The sequence below is a fragment of the Medicago sativa genome, chromosome 1 (assembly GCF_051527215.1).
Source record: "Medicago sativa cultivar Bolivia chromosome 1, Bolivia_mono, whole genome shotgun sequence".
Lineage (NCBI taxonomy): Eukaryota > Viridiplantae > Streptophyta > Magnoliopsida > Fabales > Fabaceae > Medicago > Medicago sativa.
In genome coordinates this window covers 77,037,895-77,056,945 of record NC_140749.1, presented here as the reverse complement: position 1 = coordinate 77,056,945, position 19,051 = coordinate 77,037,895, and the positions used below count along the sequence as shown (strand labels likewise).

General features: G+C 33.8%; 3 protein-coding genes across 4 annotated transcripts; all 3 read left to right on the top strand.

The window, feature by feature from the left end:
- Positions 1–771: 771 nt before the first annotated feature.
- On the top strand, positions 772–4,921 carry LOC146957612 (LYR motif protein). Its single transcript, XM_085737444.1, has 2 exons — positions 772–1,660; positions 4,399–4,921. Exons 1-2 carry the CDS (start codon positions 1,003–1,005, stop codon positions 4,500–4,502), a joined length of 762 nt encoding a protein of 253 aa, XP_085593570.1. The 5' UTR covers positions 772–1,002; the 3' UTR covers positions 4,503–4,921.
- A 2,338-nt stretch (positions 4,922–7,259) lies between these two features.
- On the top strand, positions 7,260–11,421 carry LOC146957611 (complex 1 family protein / LVR family protein). Of its 2 annotated transcripts, none has more exons than XM_085737431.1 (3): positions 7,260–7,588; positions 9,351–9,443; positions 11,110–11,421. In XM_085737431.1, exons 1-2 carry the CDS (start codon positions 7,345–7,347, stop codon positions 9,425–9,427), a joined length of 321 nt encoding a protein of 106 aa, XP_085593557.1. In that variant the 5' UTR covers positions 7,260–7,344; the 3' UTR covers positions 9,428–9,443; positions 11,110–11,421. The 2 variants fall into 2 exon arrangements, with proteins under 2 accessions (XP_085593557.1, XP_085593564.1); XM_085737438.1 differs by having other exon boundaries at positions 7,281–7,588; positions 11,115–11,421.
- Positions 11,422–12,251: 830 nt separating this feature from the next.
- Positions 12,252–13,462, top strand: LOC146957610 (Plant invertase/pectin methylesterase inhibitor superfamily protein). Its single transcript, XM_085737423.1, has one exon. The coding sequence runs from the start codon at positions 12,613–12,615 to the stop codon at positions 13,204–13,206; it is 594 nt and encodes a 197-aa protein (XP_085593549.1). The 5' UTR covers positions 12,252–12,612; the 3' UTR covers positions 13,207–13,462.
- Positions 13,463–19,051: the final 5,589 nt, after the last annotated feature.

Genomic DNA, 19,051 nt, shown 5'->3' with positions numbered 1-19,051 from the left:
ATTACTATCCACTTGATACCTCTCACCTTTTACTCAACTTGAACGTTGGAGTGGTTGCAAATACCACTTCTAACATCAATATTACTCGCATTTGTGTTCTATCTCGCTCAACTCATCTCAATCACATAAGAGCATACACATCGCCTGTCCATATGGGTGGTATCACACTAACCAATGCTTTTGTGTCATAATATCATGGATAATTGGCTTTGGAATTGAGTAGTTAAACTATCCATGGTAGCAATGCATTACTACATTCCTTTTCCTGTAATTGTCAAATTTTGTACAGATTTTGTAATACTTTTGAGTTTTATTTCTTTTAATTAATAGTATATTGTAAGATAAGTGAGACCTATTTTAGAGTTTTGGATGAGTGGTATGGATATTTAAAAAATGTAGTTGAGTAGTTTAAATAATTGGGAAGTATGAAGTAATATACTCCCTCCGTCCCATAATACATGACTCAGTTGACCATATTACGCATGTCAATGTATAATTTTGAGCTTAAATATCTTGAATGATATGTTAGAAAAAAATTATGAAAAATTGATATTTTGAAAATACTCATCGAGACGAATCTAACAACACCTTATATTATATTATTTATCTTTGTATATTAGTAGAAAAATATGGTCAAACTAAGATAGGTCAAAATTGCAAATTTTCAAATGGATAATCTATTGCGGGACGGAGAGAGTAATGTATTATGTGAGACCCATTTATACCACCCATATGAGTGGCATGGATGTAGTTGCCCTAAGATAAAAAACCTCGTTTACTTTTTATCTCAGCAGGTTGGATGAATTAAACAAGTGGAGTAGTGACGAGCCTTATGGCGGGACCTATTTCTCTGTCAAGAATCTCGTGATTGAAACACAGAATATCATCTCTCTCTCTCTCTCGTGTCCCAGTTCATCAATCAACACACACAAACCCCTCAGAACAAGTCAACACAAACATATAATTCTAGAATCTTCTTCCATCTTCTTCGTTCATCTTCTGATGACTCAATCCATGTCTCACAAACCCACACTAGACTCATGCGTATTACAGCTACGAACCTGGAAACCCTTCCACCAAATCCACGATCATGGGTCCCACTCCCACAACAACCACAACAACAACAACATCAACAAACGACCTTGTCTCTCCGACCGAACCACAACTTCTTTTTCCCTCGACCTCTCCAAACTAACCCTCACCGACAACAATCCTCCCGCCAATTACCGTCTCATCGCTCGTAAACGCCGCCGTCGAGGTTCCAGATCTGTTTCAGGTCGAAGTAGCGATCGCAGCGCCACGCGACGCTGCTGCTCCGTCGGAGCTTCCGCTGCTTACGGAACTTGCTCCGATTTTCCGGTGGCGATGGGGACTGATTCAAGCGGGGAGCTTTTTGGTAATGGGGATGCGAATTGGTCTTCTGATGTCAGTGAAGCGAAGAATTCGAGGGATGGTTGTGGGAGTGGAGAGAAGGAGAAGGAGAAAGAGAATGTGGGTGTTGGGTTTGGGGTGAATGGGTGTTCTGATGCGAATGGGAATGAATCTGGGTATGGGAGTGAACCCGGTTATCGCGGAGATGCTGAATTTGGGTATGGGGATGAATTTGATGAGGAAGAGGATGATCATAGAGTTTTGTTTTGGGGTAATCAACTTGGTGGAGGTAAATTTTCTATTTTTGTTTCTTTAGATTTTTTTTATGTTGATTGCTGAAAAAATTTAATCTTTTCTGCTTATCTCGAATTCTTTTGTCATTCAATTTTCTATATTTGTCATCAAATTTTGTTTCTTGGGAATTTTTAGATGTTGGTTGCCCAAAAGCTTTAATTTTTTTTTTCTGCTTATATTTAGTTCTTTTGTAAGCACATTTTTGTCTGCTGAGGTTTACTATTATGGGTGATTCAGCATTTGGGTCCTGTTTGGATAAACAGAGCTTATCATATAGTATGTGTTTATCAGCTTATTTATTGCGTATAAGTTGTTTCTATAACAAGATAAAAAGGAAGTTAAACTATTCTTATATATACTATAAGTTGTTTTCATATGCTGTCCTGGAGACCTTATGAAAAATAAGCTGAAAATAGCTTAGGGTCATGCCATATTCTGTTTCAATAAGTTCTCCTAAATAGTCCCACAAGTGTTTATGCCAATAGATAAGCTGAAATAAGTCAATCCAAACTTGTATGTGTGTGTCTAATCACCAACTTGGGGCTTTTGCTTGCGTGCTATTGCTTGGTGGATTTGGAATGAAGTAGTGTGTTTAAGGTGAAAGGACTGAATTGTACTGCTTTAACTTCAAGAATTCAGTTCATTTGCATATCTTTTTGGTATAATATTTCACCTTTGTAGGATTTGTAAATCTAGCATTTTAATTAGATTCTACTCAGTTATAAGATTGAAGTTTTCAGACATTCAGCAGGGGAATTTACTTCTCTTATATCGATATGCTATTTGTTTGTAATAACTTTTTGGTATATTTTTTTTAAGCTAAACAAAATAACTTATAAGTATACTTTATTTTGCTATTGCTGTAACAGTAATGCAACTTCATTTTAAGCTAAGCTGAGTTTCTGGAACAACATCAATATTTGTGAGACTGGTTGTTAATATTTAAGCTCTAGAGTAGAAAACTAACTATCGGGGTGGGGGGGAGGGGGTATGTAATCCCCAAAGGAAGGAAACATTTAGTTCCCATAAAATTGTCTTTTCATTACTGTTATACCAAACATCTTGTTTTTCAGGAAACTATACTCTTAAATTTTCCCCGTTATTTACCCCCAAAGCAAACTTAGGCTTAATAATATATGTTCTGCTGTTGGGAGGGTAGTGCTTGCATTCCTTCATCCCATGTGCTTTAGAGTTGGTGAAGCTTCTGACTGGTTGATCATAAAAGGATCATTTAATATATGTACCAACTTGTTGAATACTTGGATTAGCTTTCTGTTTGAACTTAGACTTGATAATATATGTTCTGCTGTTGGGAGGGTAGCGCTTGCATTCCATCATTGCCATATGCTTTGGCGTTTGGTGAAGCTTCTGACTGGTGGATAAAAGGATCATTTATTCTATGTACCAACTTGTTGAATATTTGAATTATCTTCATGTTTGAAGTTACAGCTTGTTGAGAAAACAAACCTTCCTCCATTCTTCAACTGTGTAGTGTCTGAGAGTGGAAATCTAGAACATATTTTGGTCGAACAGTCCCATTTAGTTAGGCCTCCAATTTTTCTTTGTTTTTGACTGATATTAATTCTCACTTCCTAGATGCTCAGTTAGATGGTTGGAGAGTGTGCCAAGAAAAACTTTGTGGAGATTTCTGAAGTTTTCTTTGTAGTATTTATTTTTTAAAACAGTACATTGCTGAAATAGATAGAAACTTGACATACAAACTTAGCAAAATCTCACAAGTGATGAATGAAATAGATAGTTTTGTAAACTTGTACTTTTTGGCTTGAGTTGGGAATAGGCAATAACGTAGTGAGTGAGGATCGTTGAGATAGACTTTTTTCTGGAAGTCCTAATAATATGAAGTTAGAAGTTATATTTGTGTCAATGGAGATGATTAGCAAATGGCATTACTGTTTATATACTAACTTATGAGGTGAGGAAATGGAATGTTCTGAAGATGATGAATTAATCACCAGAAATAACAGAAACATATTTACAATACCAATATATATTGTATTTTTGCAATTTATATTTGTGCCGGGTGACACATTGCTCTCTTGTTTGCAAACTGTCTTTCTTAAAAGATTTTGGACGTCACTATCTATAGCATGCAAACTAAGCTTTGCGAAAATGAGAATGTTAAGATGGATGAATCGTCACACAAGATGAGATAGGATTGAGAACACAATAATTAGGAGCTAAAAAACGGGTAGCTTCCAATGTAGAAAAAAATAGTAGAGTCTCATCTCAGGCAGAAAAAAATAGTAGAATCTCATCTCAGGTAGTTTTGACATGTATGGGAACAACTCCTTGAATAACTATAGATCAAACATTGAAATTTAGAGGTGAATGTCTATATTTGATCTTATACATGCTAGGAGTTCATGGGCCCATAAGGGATCTATGTAAACTGACTCCAACCAGTGGGATAAGATATGATTATTCTTGTATTGATTAAATGTTTAAATGGAATTTTGATTAAATATGATTTGCTGTTATTACTATTAGAAGCTTTATGTTTCCGTGATAAAACATTTGTGATCCTCTGTTGCAAGAGTACACAAGAGTTGATGAGTTGAACGGTTCTATATTTTAATTGTTATGTCTGATTATAGTTGAGATTTTCTATAATAACATCTTCAAGTCGATATTTAGTAAGGCATTTGTTGCATATAAAATCTAGTATTGTAATGGCCATTTTGCAAAGACTAACTTGAACCTTCATTGTACCAGCTGTAGATTCCAAAATGGAGATGGTTGGGGAGAACACCTTGCTAGATCAAAAATCTCATCATAGATGCCGTCGTAGAAAGAATGATTGTAGATTGATGCATTAAGGTGATGATTGCACAAAATTCTGTCTTTCCTTAAAAAAGGAGTCTGGGAGTGGTTTATTTTGTGCATGAACTGTGTGGCTTTTAGAGTATCATCTCGTCCTGACCCATTTGCCAAATCAATATCCGGAGTATTTTAGATACCAAAATATAGGTTTGGGATCATTCATATTCTTAATCTTAAACATCTGATCCAACTATTGAAATGATGTACTTGAGATAATGACATGTGAGGAACAAGGAGCGATGACTAAAAATATTGAGCTTTTCTCAGTTGTTTGAGATGTGTTACATGTATGTACCGGAACTTTTACTATCAGTCGGACAAATTTCAAAGAAAAGATTTGTAAGTAATAATCGAATTAGCAAAGGTGTTATGAGCAAAAAAACCTTCAATACTCAATTTTAGATTATAGTTCGTACGTCATATGTTTTCAGCTATTTCCTGCTTGATAATTGGTTGAACATTCCCTTCAAACAAAAAAAGAACATGAAAAATTGCAGTTTTCCACTCCACATGGACTTCAAATATCAACATTTTACCAGAGTATTGATAAGATGTACATGGAATCAAACCGGAAGAAGAAAAAAGACGTGGATTGCTATTTTTCTCAAATGTTACGTATCTGTTTGGTTGAGCGTTTGTGCTCTCCAAACGTGGGTTTGAGCTCTCAAATGAGTGATGTTTGGATACAATCAAAAGCAATTCTCAAAAAGCAATTTTACATCCAAAACATGGGTTAACTAGAAGCCACAAATTGTAGCTTCTGCGGCAACTAAAAGCAATTTTGGAGTTTGTTTTTTGTTAAGAAATATATGTTTCGTAATTACCTATGATTCAACTCAAACTCCTTTTTTTTTTTCTTTTCCTCAGGCTTCAATGTTTATTATATGGAACACTTTCTCCTTATTTTTCCAGATCTAGTTAAAAATCTTCTTATTTATCCAGATTTGGTGGAAAAAAAAGTGGGGGAGGAAGAATGAGGAAACACCCAATCTCCATGGAAGCTTCAACAGAGAATATGGATGAAAAATTCAAAAATTTGGGAAACTAAAAACAGAAAAAGGGAAGAAAGGATGATACCATCCATGGAACTGAACATCATTCTTGAGAGAGGACGGGTACTGTTACCGACATTGAAATGGGTTGAAGAGAGCCTAGAGTTTTCTTTATTTTTTATTTTTTTTGAAGCAGTCTAGAGTGTTCTTTATAAATGACTTCAATTGCCCATCACTATATTTGTTATTTATTAATTAAAGGAGAAGTTCTAGAAAAATTTTATTTAATTTTTTGAAAATGATTTTAATTAATTAATTAATAAGAAAATAATAATAATAAGATGAACCCGATAGATAAGTACTATTATAATGTCCTTAAAAAAAAGTACTATTAATAATGATTAATGAAGCGATAAAAATTCAAATATGGTAACTTGAAATAATTATATAAAATTTTATATTTAACATTAAATACAATTAAAAGGATAATTTGGTCATTACACATTCAAAATCAATTTTGATTTAAATCATCCAAACATCATCAACTCATAAGAATCACTTTTACATGTATCCAAACATAAATCAATTCATATCAAACTCACCTTTAACCAAAATCAATTCTCTCAAACTCAATTCTATCAGAATTAATTCTCACCACCACTATACTAAACACACGTACACAGCTTAGCTTATTGCCAATTAATTAGAAAGGGACCTTGCTATTTTTCTCAAATTTATACACAAGCGAATCATATGTTCTCAAATATATTCTTTAGCTCAAGCATCTAATATTGTGTTATAGCATCAGAAGTTGGTACTAGAGATAATTATAGACAAGACAAAGAGCTAAGAGTTTGAGCAAGTTAGTATCTGTTTCAAATGATCTTTACCATCCCATGAAGTGATGATACGAAAAATATGAAAAACGGATCGATTATCATCAATTTCGGGGGTATTTGTTCATAATGTTATTGTTAAAAAAAAATCAGATTTTTTTTTCTTCATTTTTCTTAATTTGCAACTACTCCCTTACGATGTGGTATTATCTATTAGATAACATGGCAATATCATGTAGGCAATCAACCATCACGTCTTGTTAATTAATGGAAAAAAATTGACGAAGAAAATAAATTGTTTAACGTTTAACAATTTTAGAAGTTTTTTTATGCATTTTCAATAAATTGAGAGGTGTATTTGCAAAAAATTACAATTTTTTTTCTCTCAATTTATTCTAAAAGTTTTAAACACTCATTAAACTTTTTTTTTGGTAGATAGACGAAATGATAAAGTCATCATAAATTCACACATATCAAATGGAAGTTTTGAAATTCGAGGCACAATCATACATCCGATCTAACAATTTTGACAGTTGAGCTAGAACATGTAAAACAACTTTTTTTTTCTTTTTTCTTTCTAATTACTCTCAAAGTTTTATACACATATATTAAACTCTTATTTTCACTAAAAAAAAAAAAACTCTTATTTTATTTTAGGCTTAATTGCAATTTTGGTCCTCCTATTTTCATCAAATCGGTCCCCCTATTTTAAAGTTCGACAGTTTTGGTCCCTCCATCATATTTTTTATCTAAAAAGGTGATGTGATAGGTTTTAAATGTTGTGGTATATGATATGAAGATGATAGTTTAGACAAATTATTAGATAGAGTGATCAAAACTGTCGATTTCAAAATAGGGGGACCAAAACTGAAATTAACCTTTTATTGTATTTATATTTTGTTGCAAAGGTTGAATGAAACAAATACGACGTCGTGTCTTACTGCATTAGGCTACTACCAGTCTGAAGGAAACGAAAGGAGTAAGAAAGAGAGATCATCAGTTGGAGAGAGATGACGAAAGGGCAAGTTCTGAGCGCGTACAGGGCGGTGTTGAAAGCCACTAAGAAATCATTCGTCGGCGATCATCATATGCTGAAGGGATCTGCGGCTGAGGTGCGTAAGCAGTTTGAAGAAAGCAGGAATGTCACCTCCGAAGCGGAGATCCAGAAGCTTCTTGCACAGGCCAATGAGGCCGCTGAGTTCGTCTCTACCATGCTCGTTCAGGCACCACTCAATAATGATGCCGGCAGTTATGGTACTCTATCTTTCTCGTCGAGCACTCCACCTGTTCGATTATTTGTTTCACTTGGATTTTGAAATTACAGCATGCTTATAGTTCTATGTAATCATTGTTTTGGATTTTTATTTACTTTTTGTTGTTTTCAAGTGGCAGTAAACATTGTTGTTTAGGATCAGTTTGGATTACCTTTTAGCTTATGAGTCCTTCTTAACTAAGGGTGTGTTTAAATTGGATTATGGAAACAGTTTATGACATGTTCGGAAGCTGTTTCAACCTATTTTTATAAGCTCTCCAAGATAGCTTATAAAACCATCTTATAGCTTATACAAAAACAATTTGTTTTCTTTTAATTTTTGTTATAGAAATAGTTGTTTAGTTTATAGATTAGCGCTTATCAATGATAAGCCCTTACTGGGATGGGGGTGGGGGTGGTTAGGGTTGGGTAGCTCAACTGATTTGAGTTAAGGGATTAAAGGAATTGATGAGTCAAATGGTCTAGGGTTCAAGTCCTGACACGGAGCAAAATACTAACATAACAATTAACGTACTAACATTTGTTATTTAACAAAAAAAATTGATAAGCCCTTATTTGATAATCTGCAAATTAAGTTGATTATCCAAACAGAGCCTAAAATTAGTTCATGGTTCTTCACTTGTAAAAGTCTTGTCAACTTATATATTTTTATGGAGAAGTTAAATGATAGAGCTTAATTGAGATAGAGAAACTTAGTTTCAACTTAAATAGGAAGCTACAGTTTAAAAAATTTATAGTCCATTTTTATAAATTGGGTCTCACAGTTTTTTTGAGGAACTAGGAACTGGAAGTGGTTTTCATTCAAATTTATATTTCCCTTTCTATAATTACCTGCTGAGAAGTTTATGCAAACATGGGTTGGATTAGCTTTTACTATCTTACTAGACTATGGACATCTGACATGACACGGACGTGTCGGCACTATTAATTTAAAAAATACAGGACACCACATATGTGTACATCTCAATTGAGCAATTTATTTTATTACAAAAGATTTCTAAAACAAGATATGATGGTCTTTTACCTTCATCCATCTAGAAATGGTGTAATCAAATTTAGTGTCTTTAACTCATTGATCATCATTACTTCGACACATCTTTGACTCTAGTAAACATCTTTGAGAGGTGACCAAGGAGTATCCATAGAGTGTCTAAGGTGTGCTGAAGCAGAGAAAAGTTTATTTTGGGACACTTGTCTGAGTTGTCGAGACGCGTCGTACGAGTTTCGTACAGGTGTCTGACAGTGACGCGTGTCGAACACGAGGACACACCTAATCTCAGAGGCTTCTGTGCTTCACAGTTAGAAGAGCTTCTTAATTGAATTATCATATAGTTTTTGACTTACACAAAAACAAGTGTTTACAGAGAAGTTTGAGAGAGTTTCTGAAGAAAATAAGACAGGACGCTAATTTTAACAGATACGTTAAATTGTTGTTTAGAAAACCCATTATTATTACAAGGTTTTTTGATAGTTCTTTCTCCTTAAGTGCTTGTTGAGAAGTTTATCAGAACCAGCTCTTAGTTGTAAGTCAAAAAGGCTATTATAAGTTCATAAGTGTTTATGGAGAAGTTTAATGAGAGTGTCTGAAAAAATTTAGGTGCAAAATTTGATTTCAATATATAAGAGAAGCTGTTAATTCGAATGTTATAATCATTTTTTTAAACTTTTTAGAAGTGTTCGTGAAAAATTGATCCAAACTAGTTCTGAATCTTTCTCATTACTTTTGTATACTTTTTGTTGCAGTAGTGAAGCCTGGAAAAGAGCATGCTGGTGCAACCCTTGAAATCCCATCAGAAGAAATTATTCGTAAGTCAGGATAAAGATAGAAGTGAAGAGGTTAGAACAGAATGTTCTTGCTTCTAGATTGTTTATTTTTGTTTAGGAGCGATAAGTAATGATTCTAGTGCTTGGGACTTCAAATTTCTCCTTAGGTTTCTTTTTGTGGTAGTATTGGTGTACCTTTCAATGTGTTGTATGATTTCGTGATGTACTGCACCTTTCTGGTAGCTTTGTTTCGACTGAAATCCCTATATTTTATATTCATTTGGGTTTTGGGCCCCACACACTTAGAGACACACAAGTCGTTATAGTTTTATCGTAAACAAGCTTATCGTGCATAATGGTTATTTACAACTTACAAGGATTAAACCCTAATGCGTAAAAACATGAGGATTTGTCCTTTGAGAATGAAGAGACAAAACTGAAATGGGATATATACATTCATACATTTAGCTAATCAATAACAGCAAAATCAGTAGAGTCTAGAAGTACTAAAACTCAAGTGGATGCAAACTGTTGGGATATTTAATTCTTTCAAATTTAAGGGTTTGTCTACACTTCCTCTCCTCCAGGGTTTGCTTGAGCTTTGAGGTGCGGTTATGATAGTAAAACATAATTGTTGACCACCCTGACTCCCCGATACATTGTTTAAAAATAAAATTGAAAATGCAATTGATAACAATGTATAACTATCATTATAATAATTAACATACTCAATTGACTTTTCAAAACAATCAATAAACCATGGTGCATAGGTGTCGCTGACAGCTGAGTTCAGGTTCAGATACAAAGCACCACTGTACCAGTGTTCAATTTTGAGAGTTATATATGCTAAAAAACTATGCTTTTGCTATATAATTATCGATGTTGCTTAGGTCATAATATGATAAAAGGTATAGGGGAAATAGAGTATGGTTCCATTGTTCATCAGTGTAAGAATTTGCTGTTTGCATCACGAAACTATAGAGTGGAGTTTATTTGGAGACATGTCAATGTAGTTGGCCATACTCTTGTTTAAGAGCACACTTCTTTAGCTAGGTTCCACTTGTTTAGGATAATTCCTGATTTCATTGAACTTGAATCATTATTGAAATGAAGTTTGCTATTGTTAAAAAAAAACTTAGGTCATAAACAGTTCCTAGTTTTGTTGTGAAACCCCAACCTACAATCTAATGAGGAACTGCTAGAAGCCAAACAATCACAAGCCCAAGCTCTACAACTGCATATACTAACCTGACTACCGACTAACCATTTGGTGCTTGTTTACAAGGTTGCCGATAATTTGCATAAAAAGAGAAAATATTGCTATCACAGTTAGTGAAGAGTTTGTAATCCATGTTTTTCTGATGTGAAGTTTTGCATGACAGCTCTTTATTACTGTGAAGAACAAACATAAGATGATGTGTTCACTCAAGCCTGTAGCATTTCATAGTTTATTACTTGTACAAAATAGTGTGAAGTGTGAAACAATAGGTAAGTTGCCCTAGCCAGATTGAAATTGCTGTCAGGAAAAAAATCATGCCAAACGTAGTTGATATGCAGAATACGACGTAGTTAGAAGGAAGTCATGCTGCGTACTATTGATGATCCGAATATCAACTCTATTTTAATACCATTAACTGATTAAACCTTGTTACCACTTGCTTATATATGACCCACGATAGAGTCTAATTTTTGGCTTTCAAGTCAAGCAAATACTAATTAATTTTGTATTATTTTGTAGAAAAGATGCAAGCATGAAAGAGACCTCTTGTATTTTAAACCAACACAAACTTTATGTGCTACTAAGATCAAAGGCTGGACTCGGGCGTCGTCTTTTTACTCTCATTACAACTTTGTTTTCATTGCCATTTTGACTAACTAGTTAAACACAATTGGTGGCAATGTGCCATCACCTTGGTAGCTGAAATTTATGTGTTTTATACGTGCAAGGACTAGCAAGATTGCGGTCATTCAAATAATTGATGGCTTTGATATCGACCAATACAAAAGCAGTAGTTTCATATCTATTAATGGAAAAATACTTAAATTAATATAGAATGGAAGAAAACAAATTATAAATATGAAAAAAGATTAATAAGTTGCTCAAAAAATTAGGATATATAGCTCTTTTTTTTGACAAATTAGGAGATATATCTTATTACATCACTTTTTTTAGGTCAAATATAGAGACCCCATTAAATAAAAAGGCATGATGAAAGACCCATTGACCCAAGTCACAGCACAAATACATCACCAACTTCAAGGGGATTAACCCAAAATAACACACTCTCAACAAATCAAACAAATTAATGCTATACCAAACCCCGCAGTAAAAGAGAGCTAAAATAAAATAGGATGTTGACATCAAAGCTATAGCTAAAGTCTTATAGGAGGAAATTAGAAATCACTACCCCACTTGTGATTTACCAAAGGGAAGCAACCACACGTTGAAGGAAGCAAATTAAACACTACTTAAAGATCTTTAGTCACTTAAGGGAGAAAAATCAGCAAGGCATATTGGTTTCAACCCATGCAAACCCTTGTTTTATATTCGGAGCTATTTGTATTGTGCTTTGAGCATCAAACAAAACAAAATATTATGTGGTAACTTGATTCAATATTCTATAAAAGAAAAATGTTTATGTTGTGCATGTGTCAACAAACCAAAAAATAGAACGAAAAGTTTTGTAGTTAACCCTTTATATTATGGAGTACATTGCTCTTTATTTGTGTTGTTTTAATGTGTATCAACATAATTTAAGGATTTTATGATATTTCGCTAACAGATAGATTGGTGAAATTGATTACTGCACTATTAAATGATCTTTCATGCGAATGAGCTGTACAGAAGCACTCACAATACTATAAAAATGGAGATCTAGTTTTATCCAAGATTAAAGAGAAACTCACCTTCCAATCACATGTTACTTACTTTTCCCATCTGTTTCATATCACCATCCATATACCTTTTTTAGTTGAACTCACCAGTCTCTTGCCTTTGTAACAACCTACCTCAGAAAAGGTGCAGTGATGTGAGACATAACAACAACAGGACGCTATGAAGGAACCCCCCTTTTTCAAAACTAATAGTCATACAGTTATCTAACTCTACTATAAAGAACTCTACAAGGTCATTCCTAATTTTTCCATCCTATTTTTGTACTGTCAAGTGCCAAACTAGCAGCATAACTTACTTTGTTTCATCTTGCTTCAAGTTCAACTTCTCCTTTGTTCGTTCACCAAAATGGTCAGAAGAATATCACACCTTACCTTTCTGCTTGCATTTATTTTTATTCCATACCTTGCAAGTCAGTTGGTATTTGCAAAAGGGAAAGACAGTGTTAGAGAAGCTTGCAAAGTAACTAGGTATCAAAACCTTTGTACGCGCTCGCTAGCACCGTTCTCTAACAGTGCTGGAAGAAGCCCTAGCAAGTGGGCAAGGGCTGGAGTGTCAGTGACAATCGGTGAAGTTAAGAATGTCCAAGCATATCTCGCAAACTTAACTAAACACGGGCATTTAAGAGGAAGAAATAAAGTTGCATTATTAGATTGTGTCGAGACTATTGCAGATGCCCTTGATGAGCTTCATAGATCACTGAATGTGCTCAGAAGGCTAAGTAGAACGACATTTGGTACCCAGATGGGGGACCTTAATACATGGATAAGTGCAGCACTCACAGATCAAGATACTTGCCTTGATGGATTTCAAGGCAAAAACGGTAGGACAATTCAATTGCTGCAAAAGAGAGTTCTCAAAGCCTATTATATAACCAGTAACGCTCTAGCTCTTGTTAATAAACTTGCCACTACAGGTCTAGGAAGCATCTCTGATCCATAGAAGTTATATGTGAAATGTTTCCCCAAGAAGCTAAAATAGGCTGTTAGTAGGAGTGTAACTGATTAGGTTAGTGTTACTCCTCTCAAAGGAGAAAAGTAATGGTTCAGATACTTCACATGCATTCTTCTGCTTCGGGTCCTCTGCTCTTGACAAACCCTATGAGGGTTTAGTCTCTAATGTGAGATTCATTTGATTTCTTTTCTTCGGTAGTGAAAAATAATAGTAGTGTTTGCTAGGTCGAGATACGTTTGAGTTATTCATTTGGATCAATTAGTACCATTATGGTGCTTGCTCTTTTTTTTTTCTTTTGAAGGCAATCATTCGTGATATGCAACCAATCCTTTAAGTCTGAGTCCTCATCTTATTTCCTTCCTATATTCCTAGTCTTTGATTTCTATCTAGCAAAATTTATTCAATTCAATGGGAATACAAGGGATACTCAAACCCGATACAGGCGTTTCTGATACAAATACCATTCACCATCTACAAACGTTTAAACATGTTACAGGAGAAACATAACAATCAGAGTTTGTATACCACTTTTATACTTCTCTACGAATGAACCAATCACATGAAAGACCTAAGTGTAACTCACCACTCAATCCATGAATAGATATTTATATTTGTAACTCACCCCTTAAACTATTGTAAGGACTCTATCTATTTGTATACATTGTAGATTAATTCGTGGACGTTTTAATTGGATTTTTTTTTAAAATTAACTAATGGCTAGAAATTCAATGTGGAATCTGGAGTTCTAACCATGACCCTTGCATATATAAATCAATGTGTCTTTATAACCTCCCTTTTCTAAAATATTGACTACGATTTATAAGGATTATTCTGATATTTTGTTTATTTTCAATATGTTATATTTTATGTTATTAAATTTTTATAGCAATCAAAGAACTTTAATTATCACAAGAAGGTTTGACTTCATCGTTTGGTGGTGCTATCAAAACAAATGTGAATGACACTAATCGATACACTGATGGCCTTCGAAGTTTGAGGTCAGAACTGGAGATTTTTGTGGACTAGTATTGCTCATTATGCGAGCCCTATTCCTACTGACATGCCTATTCCTGGAAAGTAACTTGTAATTTGAATGTATGTTTGCTATCATGGAACGTACGTCAATAGGAAAGTTTTTGGAAATATTTTCAAGAGAAATGTCATATTGAAGTAAGACTTAAAGGTATTCAATGGTTTTTATAGTGTGTTGTTTCTGTTTTTTGGTTAATCTGGAGCAAGATTTACAATATGAATATATAATTAAAGGGTAATGTTAACCAGTGCCCCAGGGGCACTGGTTAAGGGAGCAAATATAGTAACATCGTATTGGAACTTGTGCAGTCAAGTCATTAAAAGTCTAAAAAGTATTTTTTTTAATTTAAAACTTTCTTTTTTTGGTTTTCTTTACCCGTGCCCCGGGGGCACCGGTTAACATAACCCATAATTAAATCATCTTCCGAGAAGAACTTCATTGATATTAAAGGTCTAGAGCACGATGGGTGAAGCTTGGTGACAATTACACTTTGTTCTTCCATGCTGGAACTATTTTTCGGTGCAAGTGAAACAAGATCCACGGGATGCATGACTCTCCTGAATGACCTTTAGATGGATCAAAAGGATACCTTTCAAGTGGATGTTTGAGAATTATGTAAGGATTTTTGTGTGCTTTTAGCCAGACTAGGGACTCTTCTTCCCTTGTGAGTGCAATGCCTAATTTTAGCAATCATGGCCTAAGTGCTTTATTGGGGAATTTGAGGGAGTATCGGGAGCAACATCAAACCAATAATCGAAGACCATAGAGAGTGAGACATCACCTAAAACCTTAAGACATTAAGTACATGAGTCGTCTTTCTTATATATCAATCACGTAGCCAATTCACAGTTTGGAACTAATCATTCACACTTGAACTCAACAATCTCTCTCTCAATTGTGCGTTTTCTACATTTTATATTTTCACCACTATTACAACCAACACATAATACATTCATAATCAATGTGGGACAACCCACGAAACACATATCTTGCCTACACTGCCATAAATACTTTATACAATGATCCAATATCAGGATCTCACTCACGCTCCTCCACCAAGACAAATCATTGCTATGGTATCACTTGTTGGGAGGATAAGGGAGCGTCGTGAGCTACAACAACCAATGAGCTAGACCAACAAGAGAGAGAGATCACATCTCCACCCAAAATCTAAGAATGTGTTTGGATGGGGGATTATCTTGAGGTAATGTAATTTTTTGAAAGAATTGAAATCATTTGAAGTAAATTTCATTGTTTGGATAATAATTTAGAGAATTCTTAAAATGATAAAAATTTACGAAGTATTTTGTCCGAGTTAAATTAAGAGAATTTCAAATGACACCAAAAAGGTAGAAATTTCAAATTTCTTACAAATTCTTCAAATTTTGCATTTCGGTCCTTGTATTGTTCAAAATGTTCAAATTGACCCCCAACAAATTTCAAAAAATTATAAATTGAACCCTAATATGTTTAAAAATTACAAAGTAAAATTAGCAAATTGACCCATATTTTTCAACTTTCAAAGTTGACCAAAAAATTCAAAATTTACAAAAGTAGCCTAAAAATAATAACAATGAAACTATTTATTACTCCATCTAAACAAAAATATTTAAAATTAAAGTCAATTCAATTGAATAATTTGAATTTATTAAAATTCTCATTTCTCTAAAATTTCTAATTACTATATCCAAACACACTCTAAAATATTATGCATGAGATACCACTTTATATTGTATATTCAGTTCATTCATTGATGGAGACTAATCAGTGAACTCAACAGTACTTTAACCAATATGATGACTAAAGAGGAAGTTGCACTTGCCCTCAATTCCATGAAGCTTTGCAACTTGCTCTCAAGCCCCTGATGTATAATTTTCAAAATATGTACCTTCTTTTTCTTTTTTTTTTTTAGGGAAAAATATGTACCTTAAAATGTCTATTAATTGTTTCTTTAGTTAAATTTGTGGAAGTCAAACTTCTGTTGGACCTAATGGTTGATTCCTACCATCACGGCTAAACTTTTCTTAGATGTCTTGAAAAATTGTTTGTGTGGAGATGTATTTCCTGACTCCTAAAATTGAACTCTAACTCTGGGCAAAGGAACATGACATCATTGACATGAGAGTGAGACCGTAGGAGACATTTATTGATTTTGACAATTTGCATAAGTTTGGCATGAGTTAGCCTCTTATATTCCTCCATGCAATTAAAGGAAGGTTCTATTCCTTAAATATTTTTATATTGACATATGGACAAACATCACCTTAATACTCATAAACAAAAGGTAGGTATAAGTTTGAACCGAAATAACCACAAAAAATATTTAGCCTAATTAAAGGTGGAGTCGAGATTCTAAAATAAGGAGACCAAGATAAAAATATATGGTTTAATAGAGATTCTTCTTTTTTCCATACACTACCCCAAGAAAAATCAATATATCATTGATATTTTTCTTATTACTAAATTAAATATAGTTCAACCTTTTTTTTTTTTATTTTCAACCCTTAAATCCAAAAGAAGAAAAAAAAAACTGGTGCATAAACTAGTTATTGCTCACAAAAGGCGTTTCTTTTAGGAAAAAATAAAAAAAAAATTAGGCATTTGTGACCCGCGGTATGCGAGACAAAGCAGATTATATGTGACATGCGCGGTATGCGTGATAAGTATATATACCAACACTTTCATGGGGTTTGATTTGGAAAGAAAAATATATACACGTTTTCAAATGTTAAAAGAGTTAATGATATTTTGACATCCATTTGATGACAACTTTGTTGACAACCTTGTTTTTCTCACTTTTTATTGGTCAAAAACAATGGAGAGAGAAAAGGAAGAGAGAGGATAACAATATCATGTGAGTATGAGAGAGAAAGTTGTCCAAAAATTGTCAAAAAATGGTTGTCAAAATACCATTTCTCATGTTAAAAATAAGGATGTTAATGGATATTCATGAAGTAGATAGTATGGCATTTGTGTTTGTCATGTTCGATAAATATGATATGCAGATATGTCAAATTCGGATATTTATCCATTAAATAATTGATAATTGAAAATTCATTTATTTCTATGCATATTTATTCATTAATGTATCCGTTTCGTACCTATGACAGATTTATCTTCAGATTTTCGCAGATGCGGATATTTTTATCATCCCTAGTTAAAACCAATAGTGTATATTGTGTTTGATTTTGTGATGACAAAATTGATTTATAGTGAATTGATTCTGTAAAATTAATTATATTTAAAAGGTAACATAATCTATACTTAAATACATTTATGTAAAAGTGGATTGAAGTATAAATTTTATTGTAAAAAATAATTCTAAAATCTAAAATTACAAATCTCAACTTCAAATTATTTTTTCTCATAAAACCAAAAAAAAAAAAAAAATTGCTCGTAAGTAATCAAATATGTCAAAATCACTTCGACACTTTTAAAACTAATTTTGTTTACTTCAGAGGTTGAACTAAACAAACACTTATAATGTGTTTGGTTCGCATTTTGCCACCCGTGCCGCACGTATTTTGACTTTATGTCAAATGTTAATTAGTTATTGGTTATGTTTGTATTGTACCTTCTCTCTTCTAGAATTTGAATTCTAATTTTAACTCCTACAAGATCATATTTTGAGAGATAGTGGGCTATGTGGCATGGATTCGGATTTCGATAATGTTTTGGATGGTCTTCGTGGTGCGATTCCAGATTTTGATGTTAGCAGTTTTACTAGCAAAGACACTGTCCCTCCTAAAGCACAACATGTTTTGACGAATACTCTTGTTAGTAAAAGTGTTCAGGATATGGAAGTTAAGTTTGACATGACCACGAGACAAAAGGCAATTTTTGGATGTTTGTAAGCAGCACATGCTCATGATTTTCTTCTAGCTATCCCGATTGATGGGTTAGGTCAGCATATGTCACCAGTGGAGTATCGTACTATCCTTAGATATCGCCTTATGATTTCACTATTTCTTATTGATGAGGTGTGCCATGTTTGTCGTAAGGCATGTCTGGATACTTTTAGGGAGCATGCCATTCATTGTAAGGAGCTTCCCGACTTTAAGTACAGACATGACTTTGTTAGGGATGTACTTTTTGATATTTTCAGACGGACAAGAATATCAGTGAAGAAGGAGGCGCCTGTGAACTTCCTGACTGACCCAATAGATAGAAGATCAACACTCAGGCCTGCGGACGTTATGGTGTACGGATGGGTTGGTGGAAAACATGCTTGTGTAGACTTGACTGGGGTTTGACCACTTGTGGGATTAGGTGTCAGACCTTTTACCGTAGGACAGTCAGCCTTAAAAGTTGCGTTAAGCAAAGTGGCCAAACATGAGAAAGCGTGTTCTGACAATCAACATGTCTTTATACCATTTGCTTTTGACACTTTCGGTTTTCTAGCACCAGAGGTTGTTGACCTTCTACATAGAGTTCAAAAGGTCATGCATAACAATGTCATGTCTCTTATGTCTATGAATGTTGTATTCACAATGATTGGTTTTGCCATCCAAAAAGGTCTAGCGGCGCAGCTTGTTGCCCACTTGCCTTCTATTCAAGTGTAAATAATGATTTATCTATACTATATATAGGGAAAGTTCATCTTGATTTTAACTCATTAACTTCTTTTAATCTCTTAACTTAACCAAGTGAGCTAGTCATTATCCTCTAAATTAATTGGATTGATTTGGTTGCTGAATAGATAAGCTAAACTCTTGATTTGGATTTTAAATTTAGATTTTGAAGGCAAAGAATCCACTAAGGTTCCTAGAAATTTAACAAATATGTTTCATTTCGTTATAG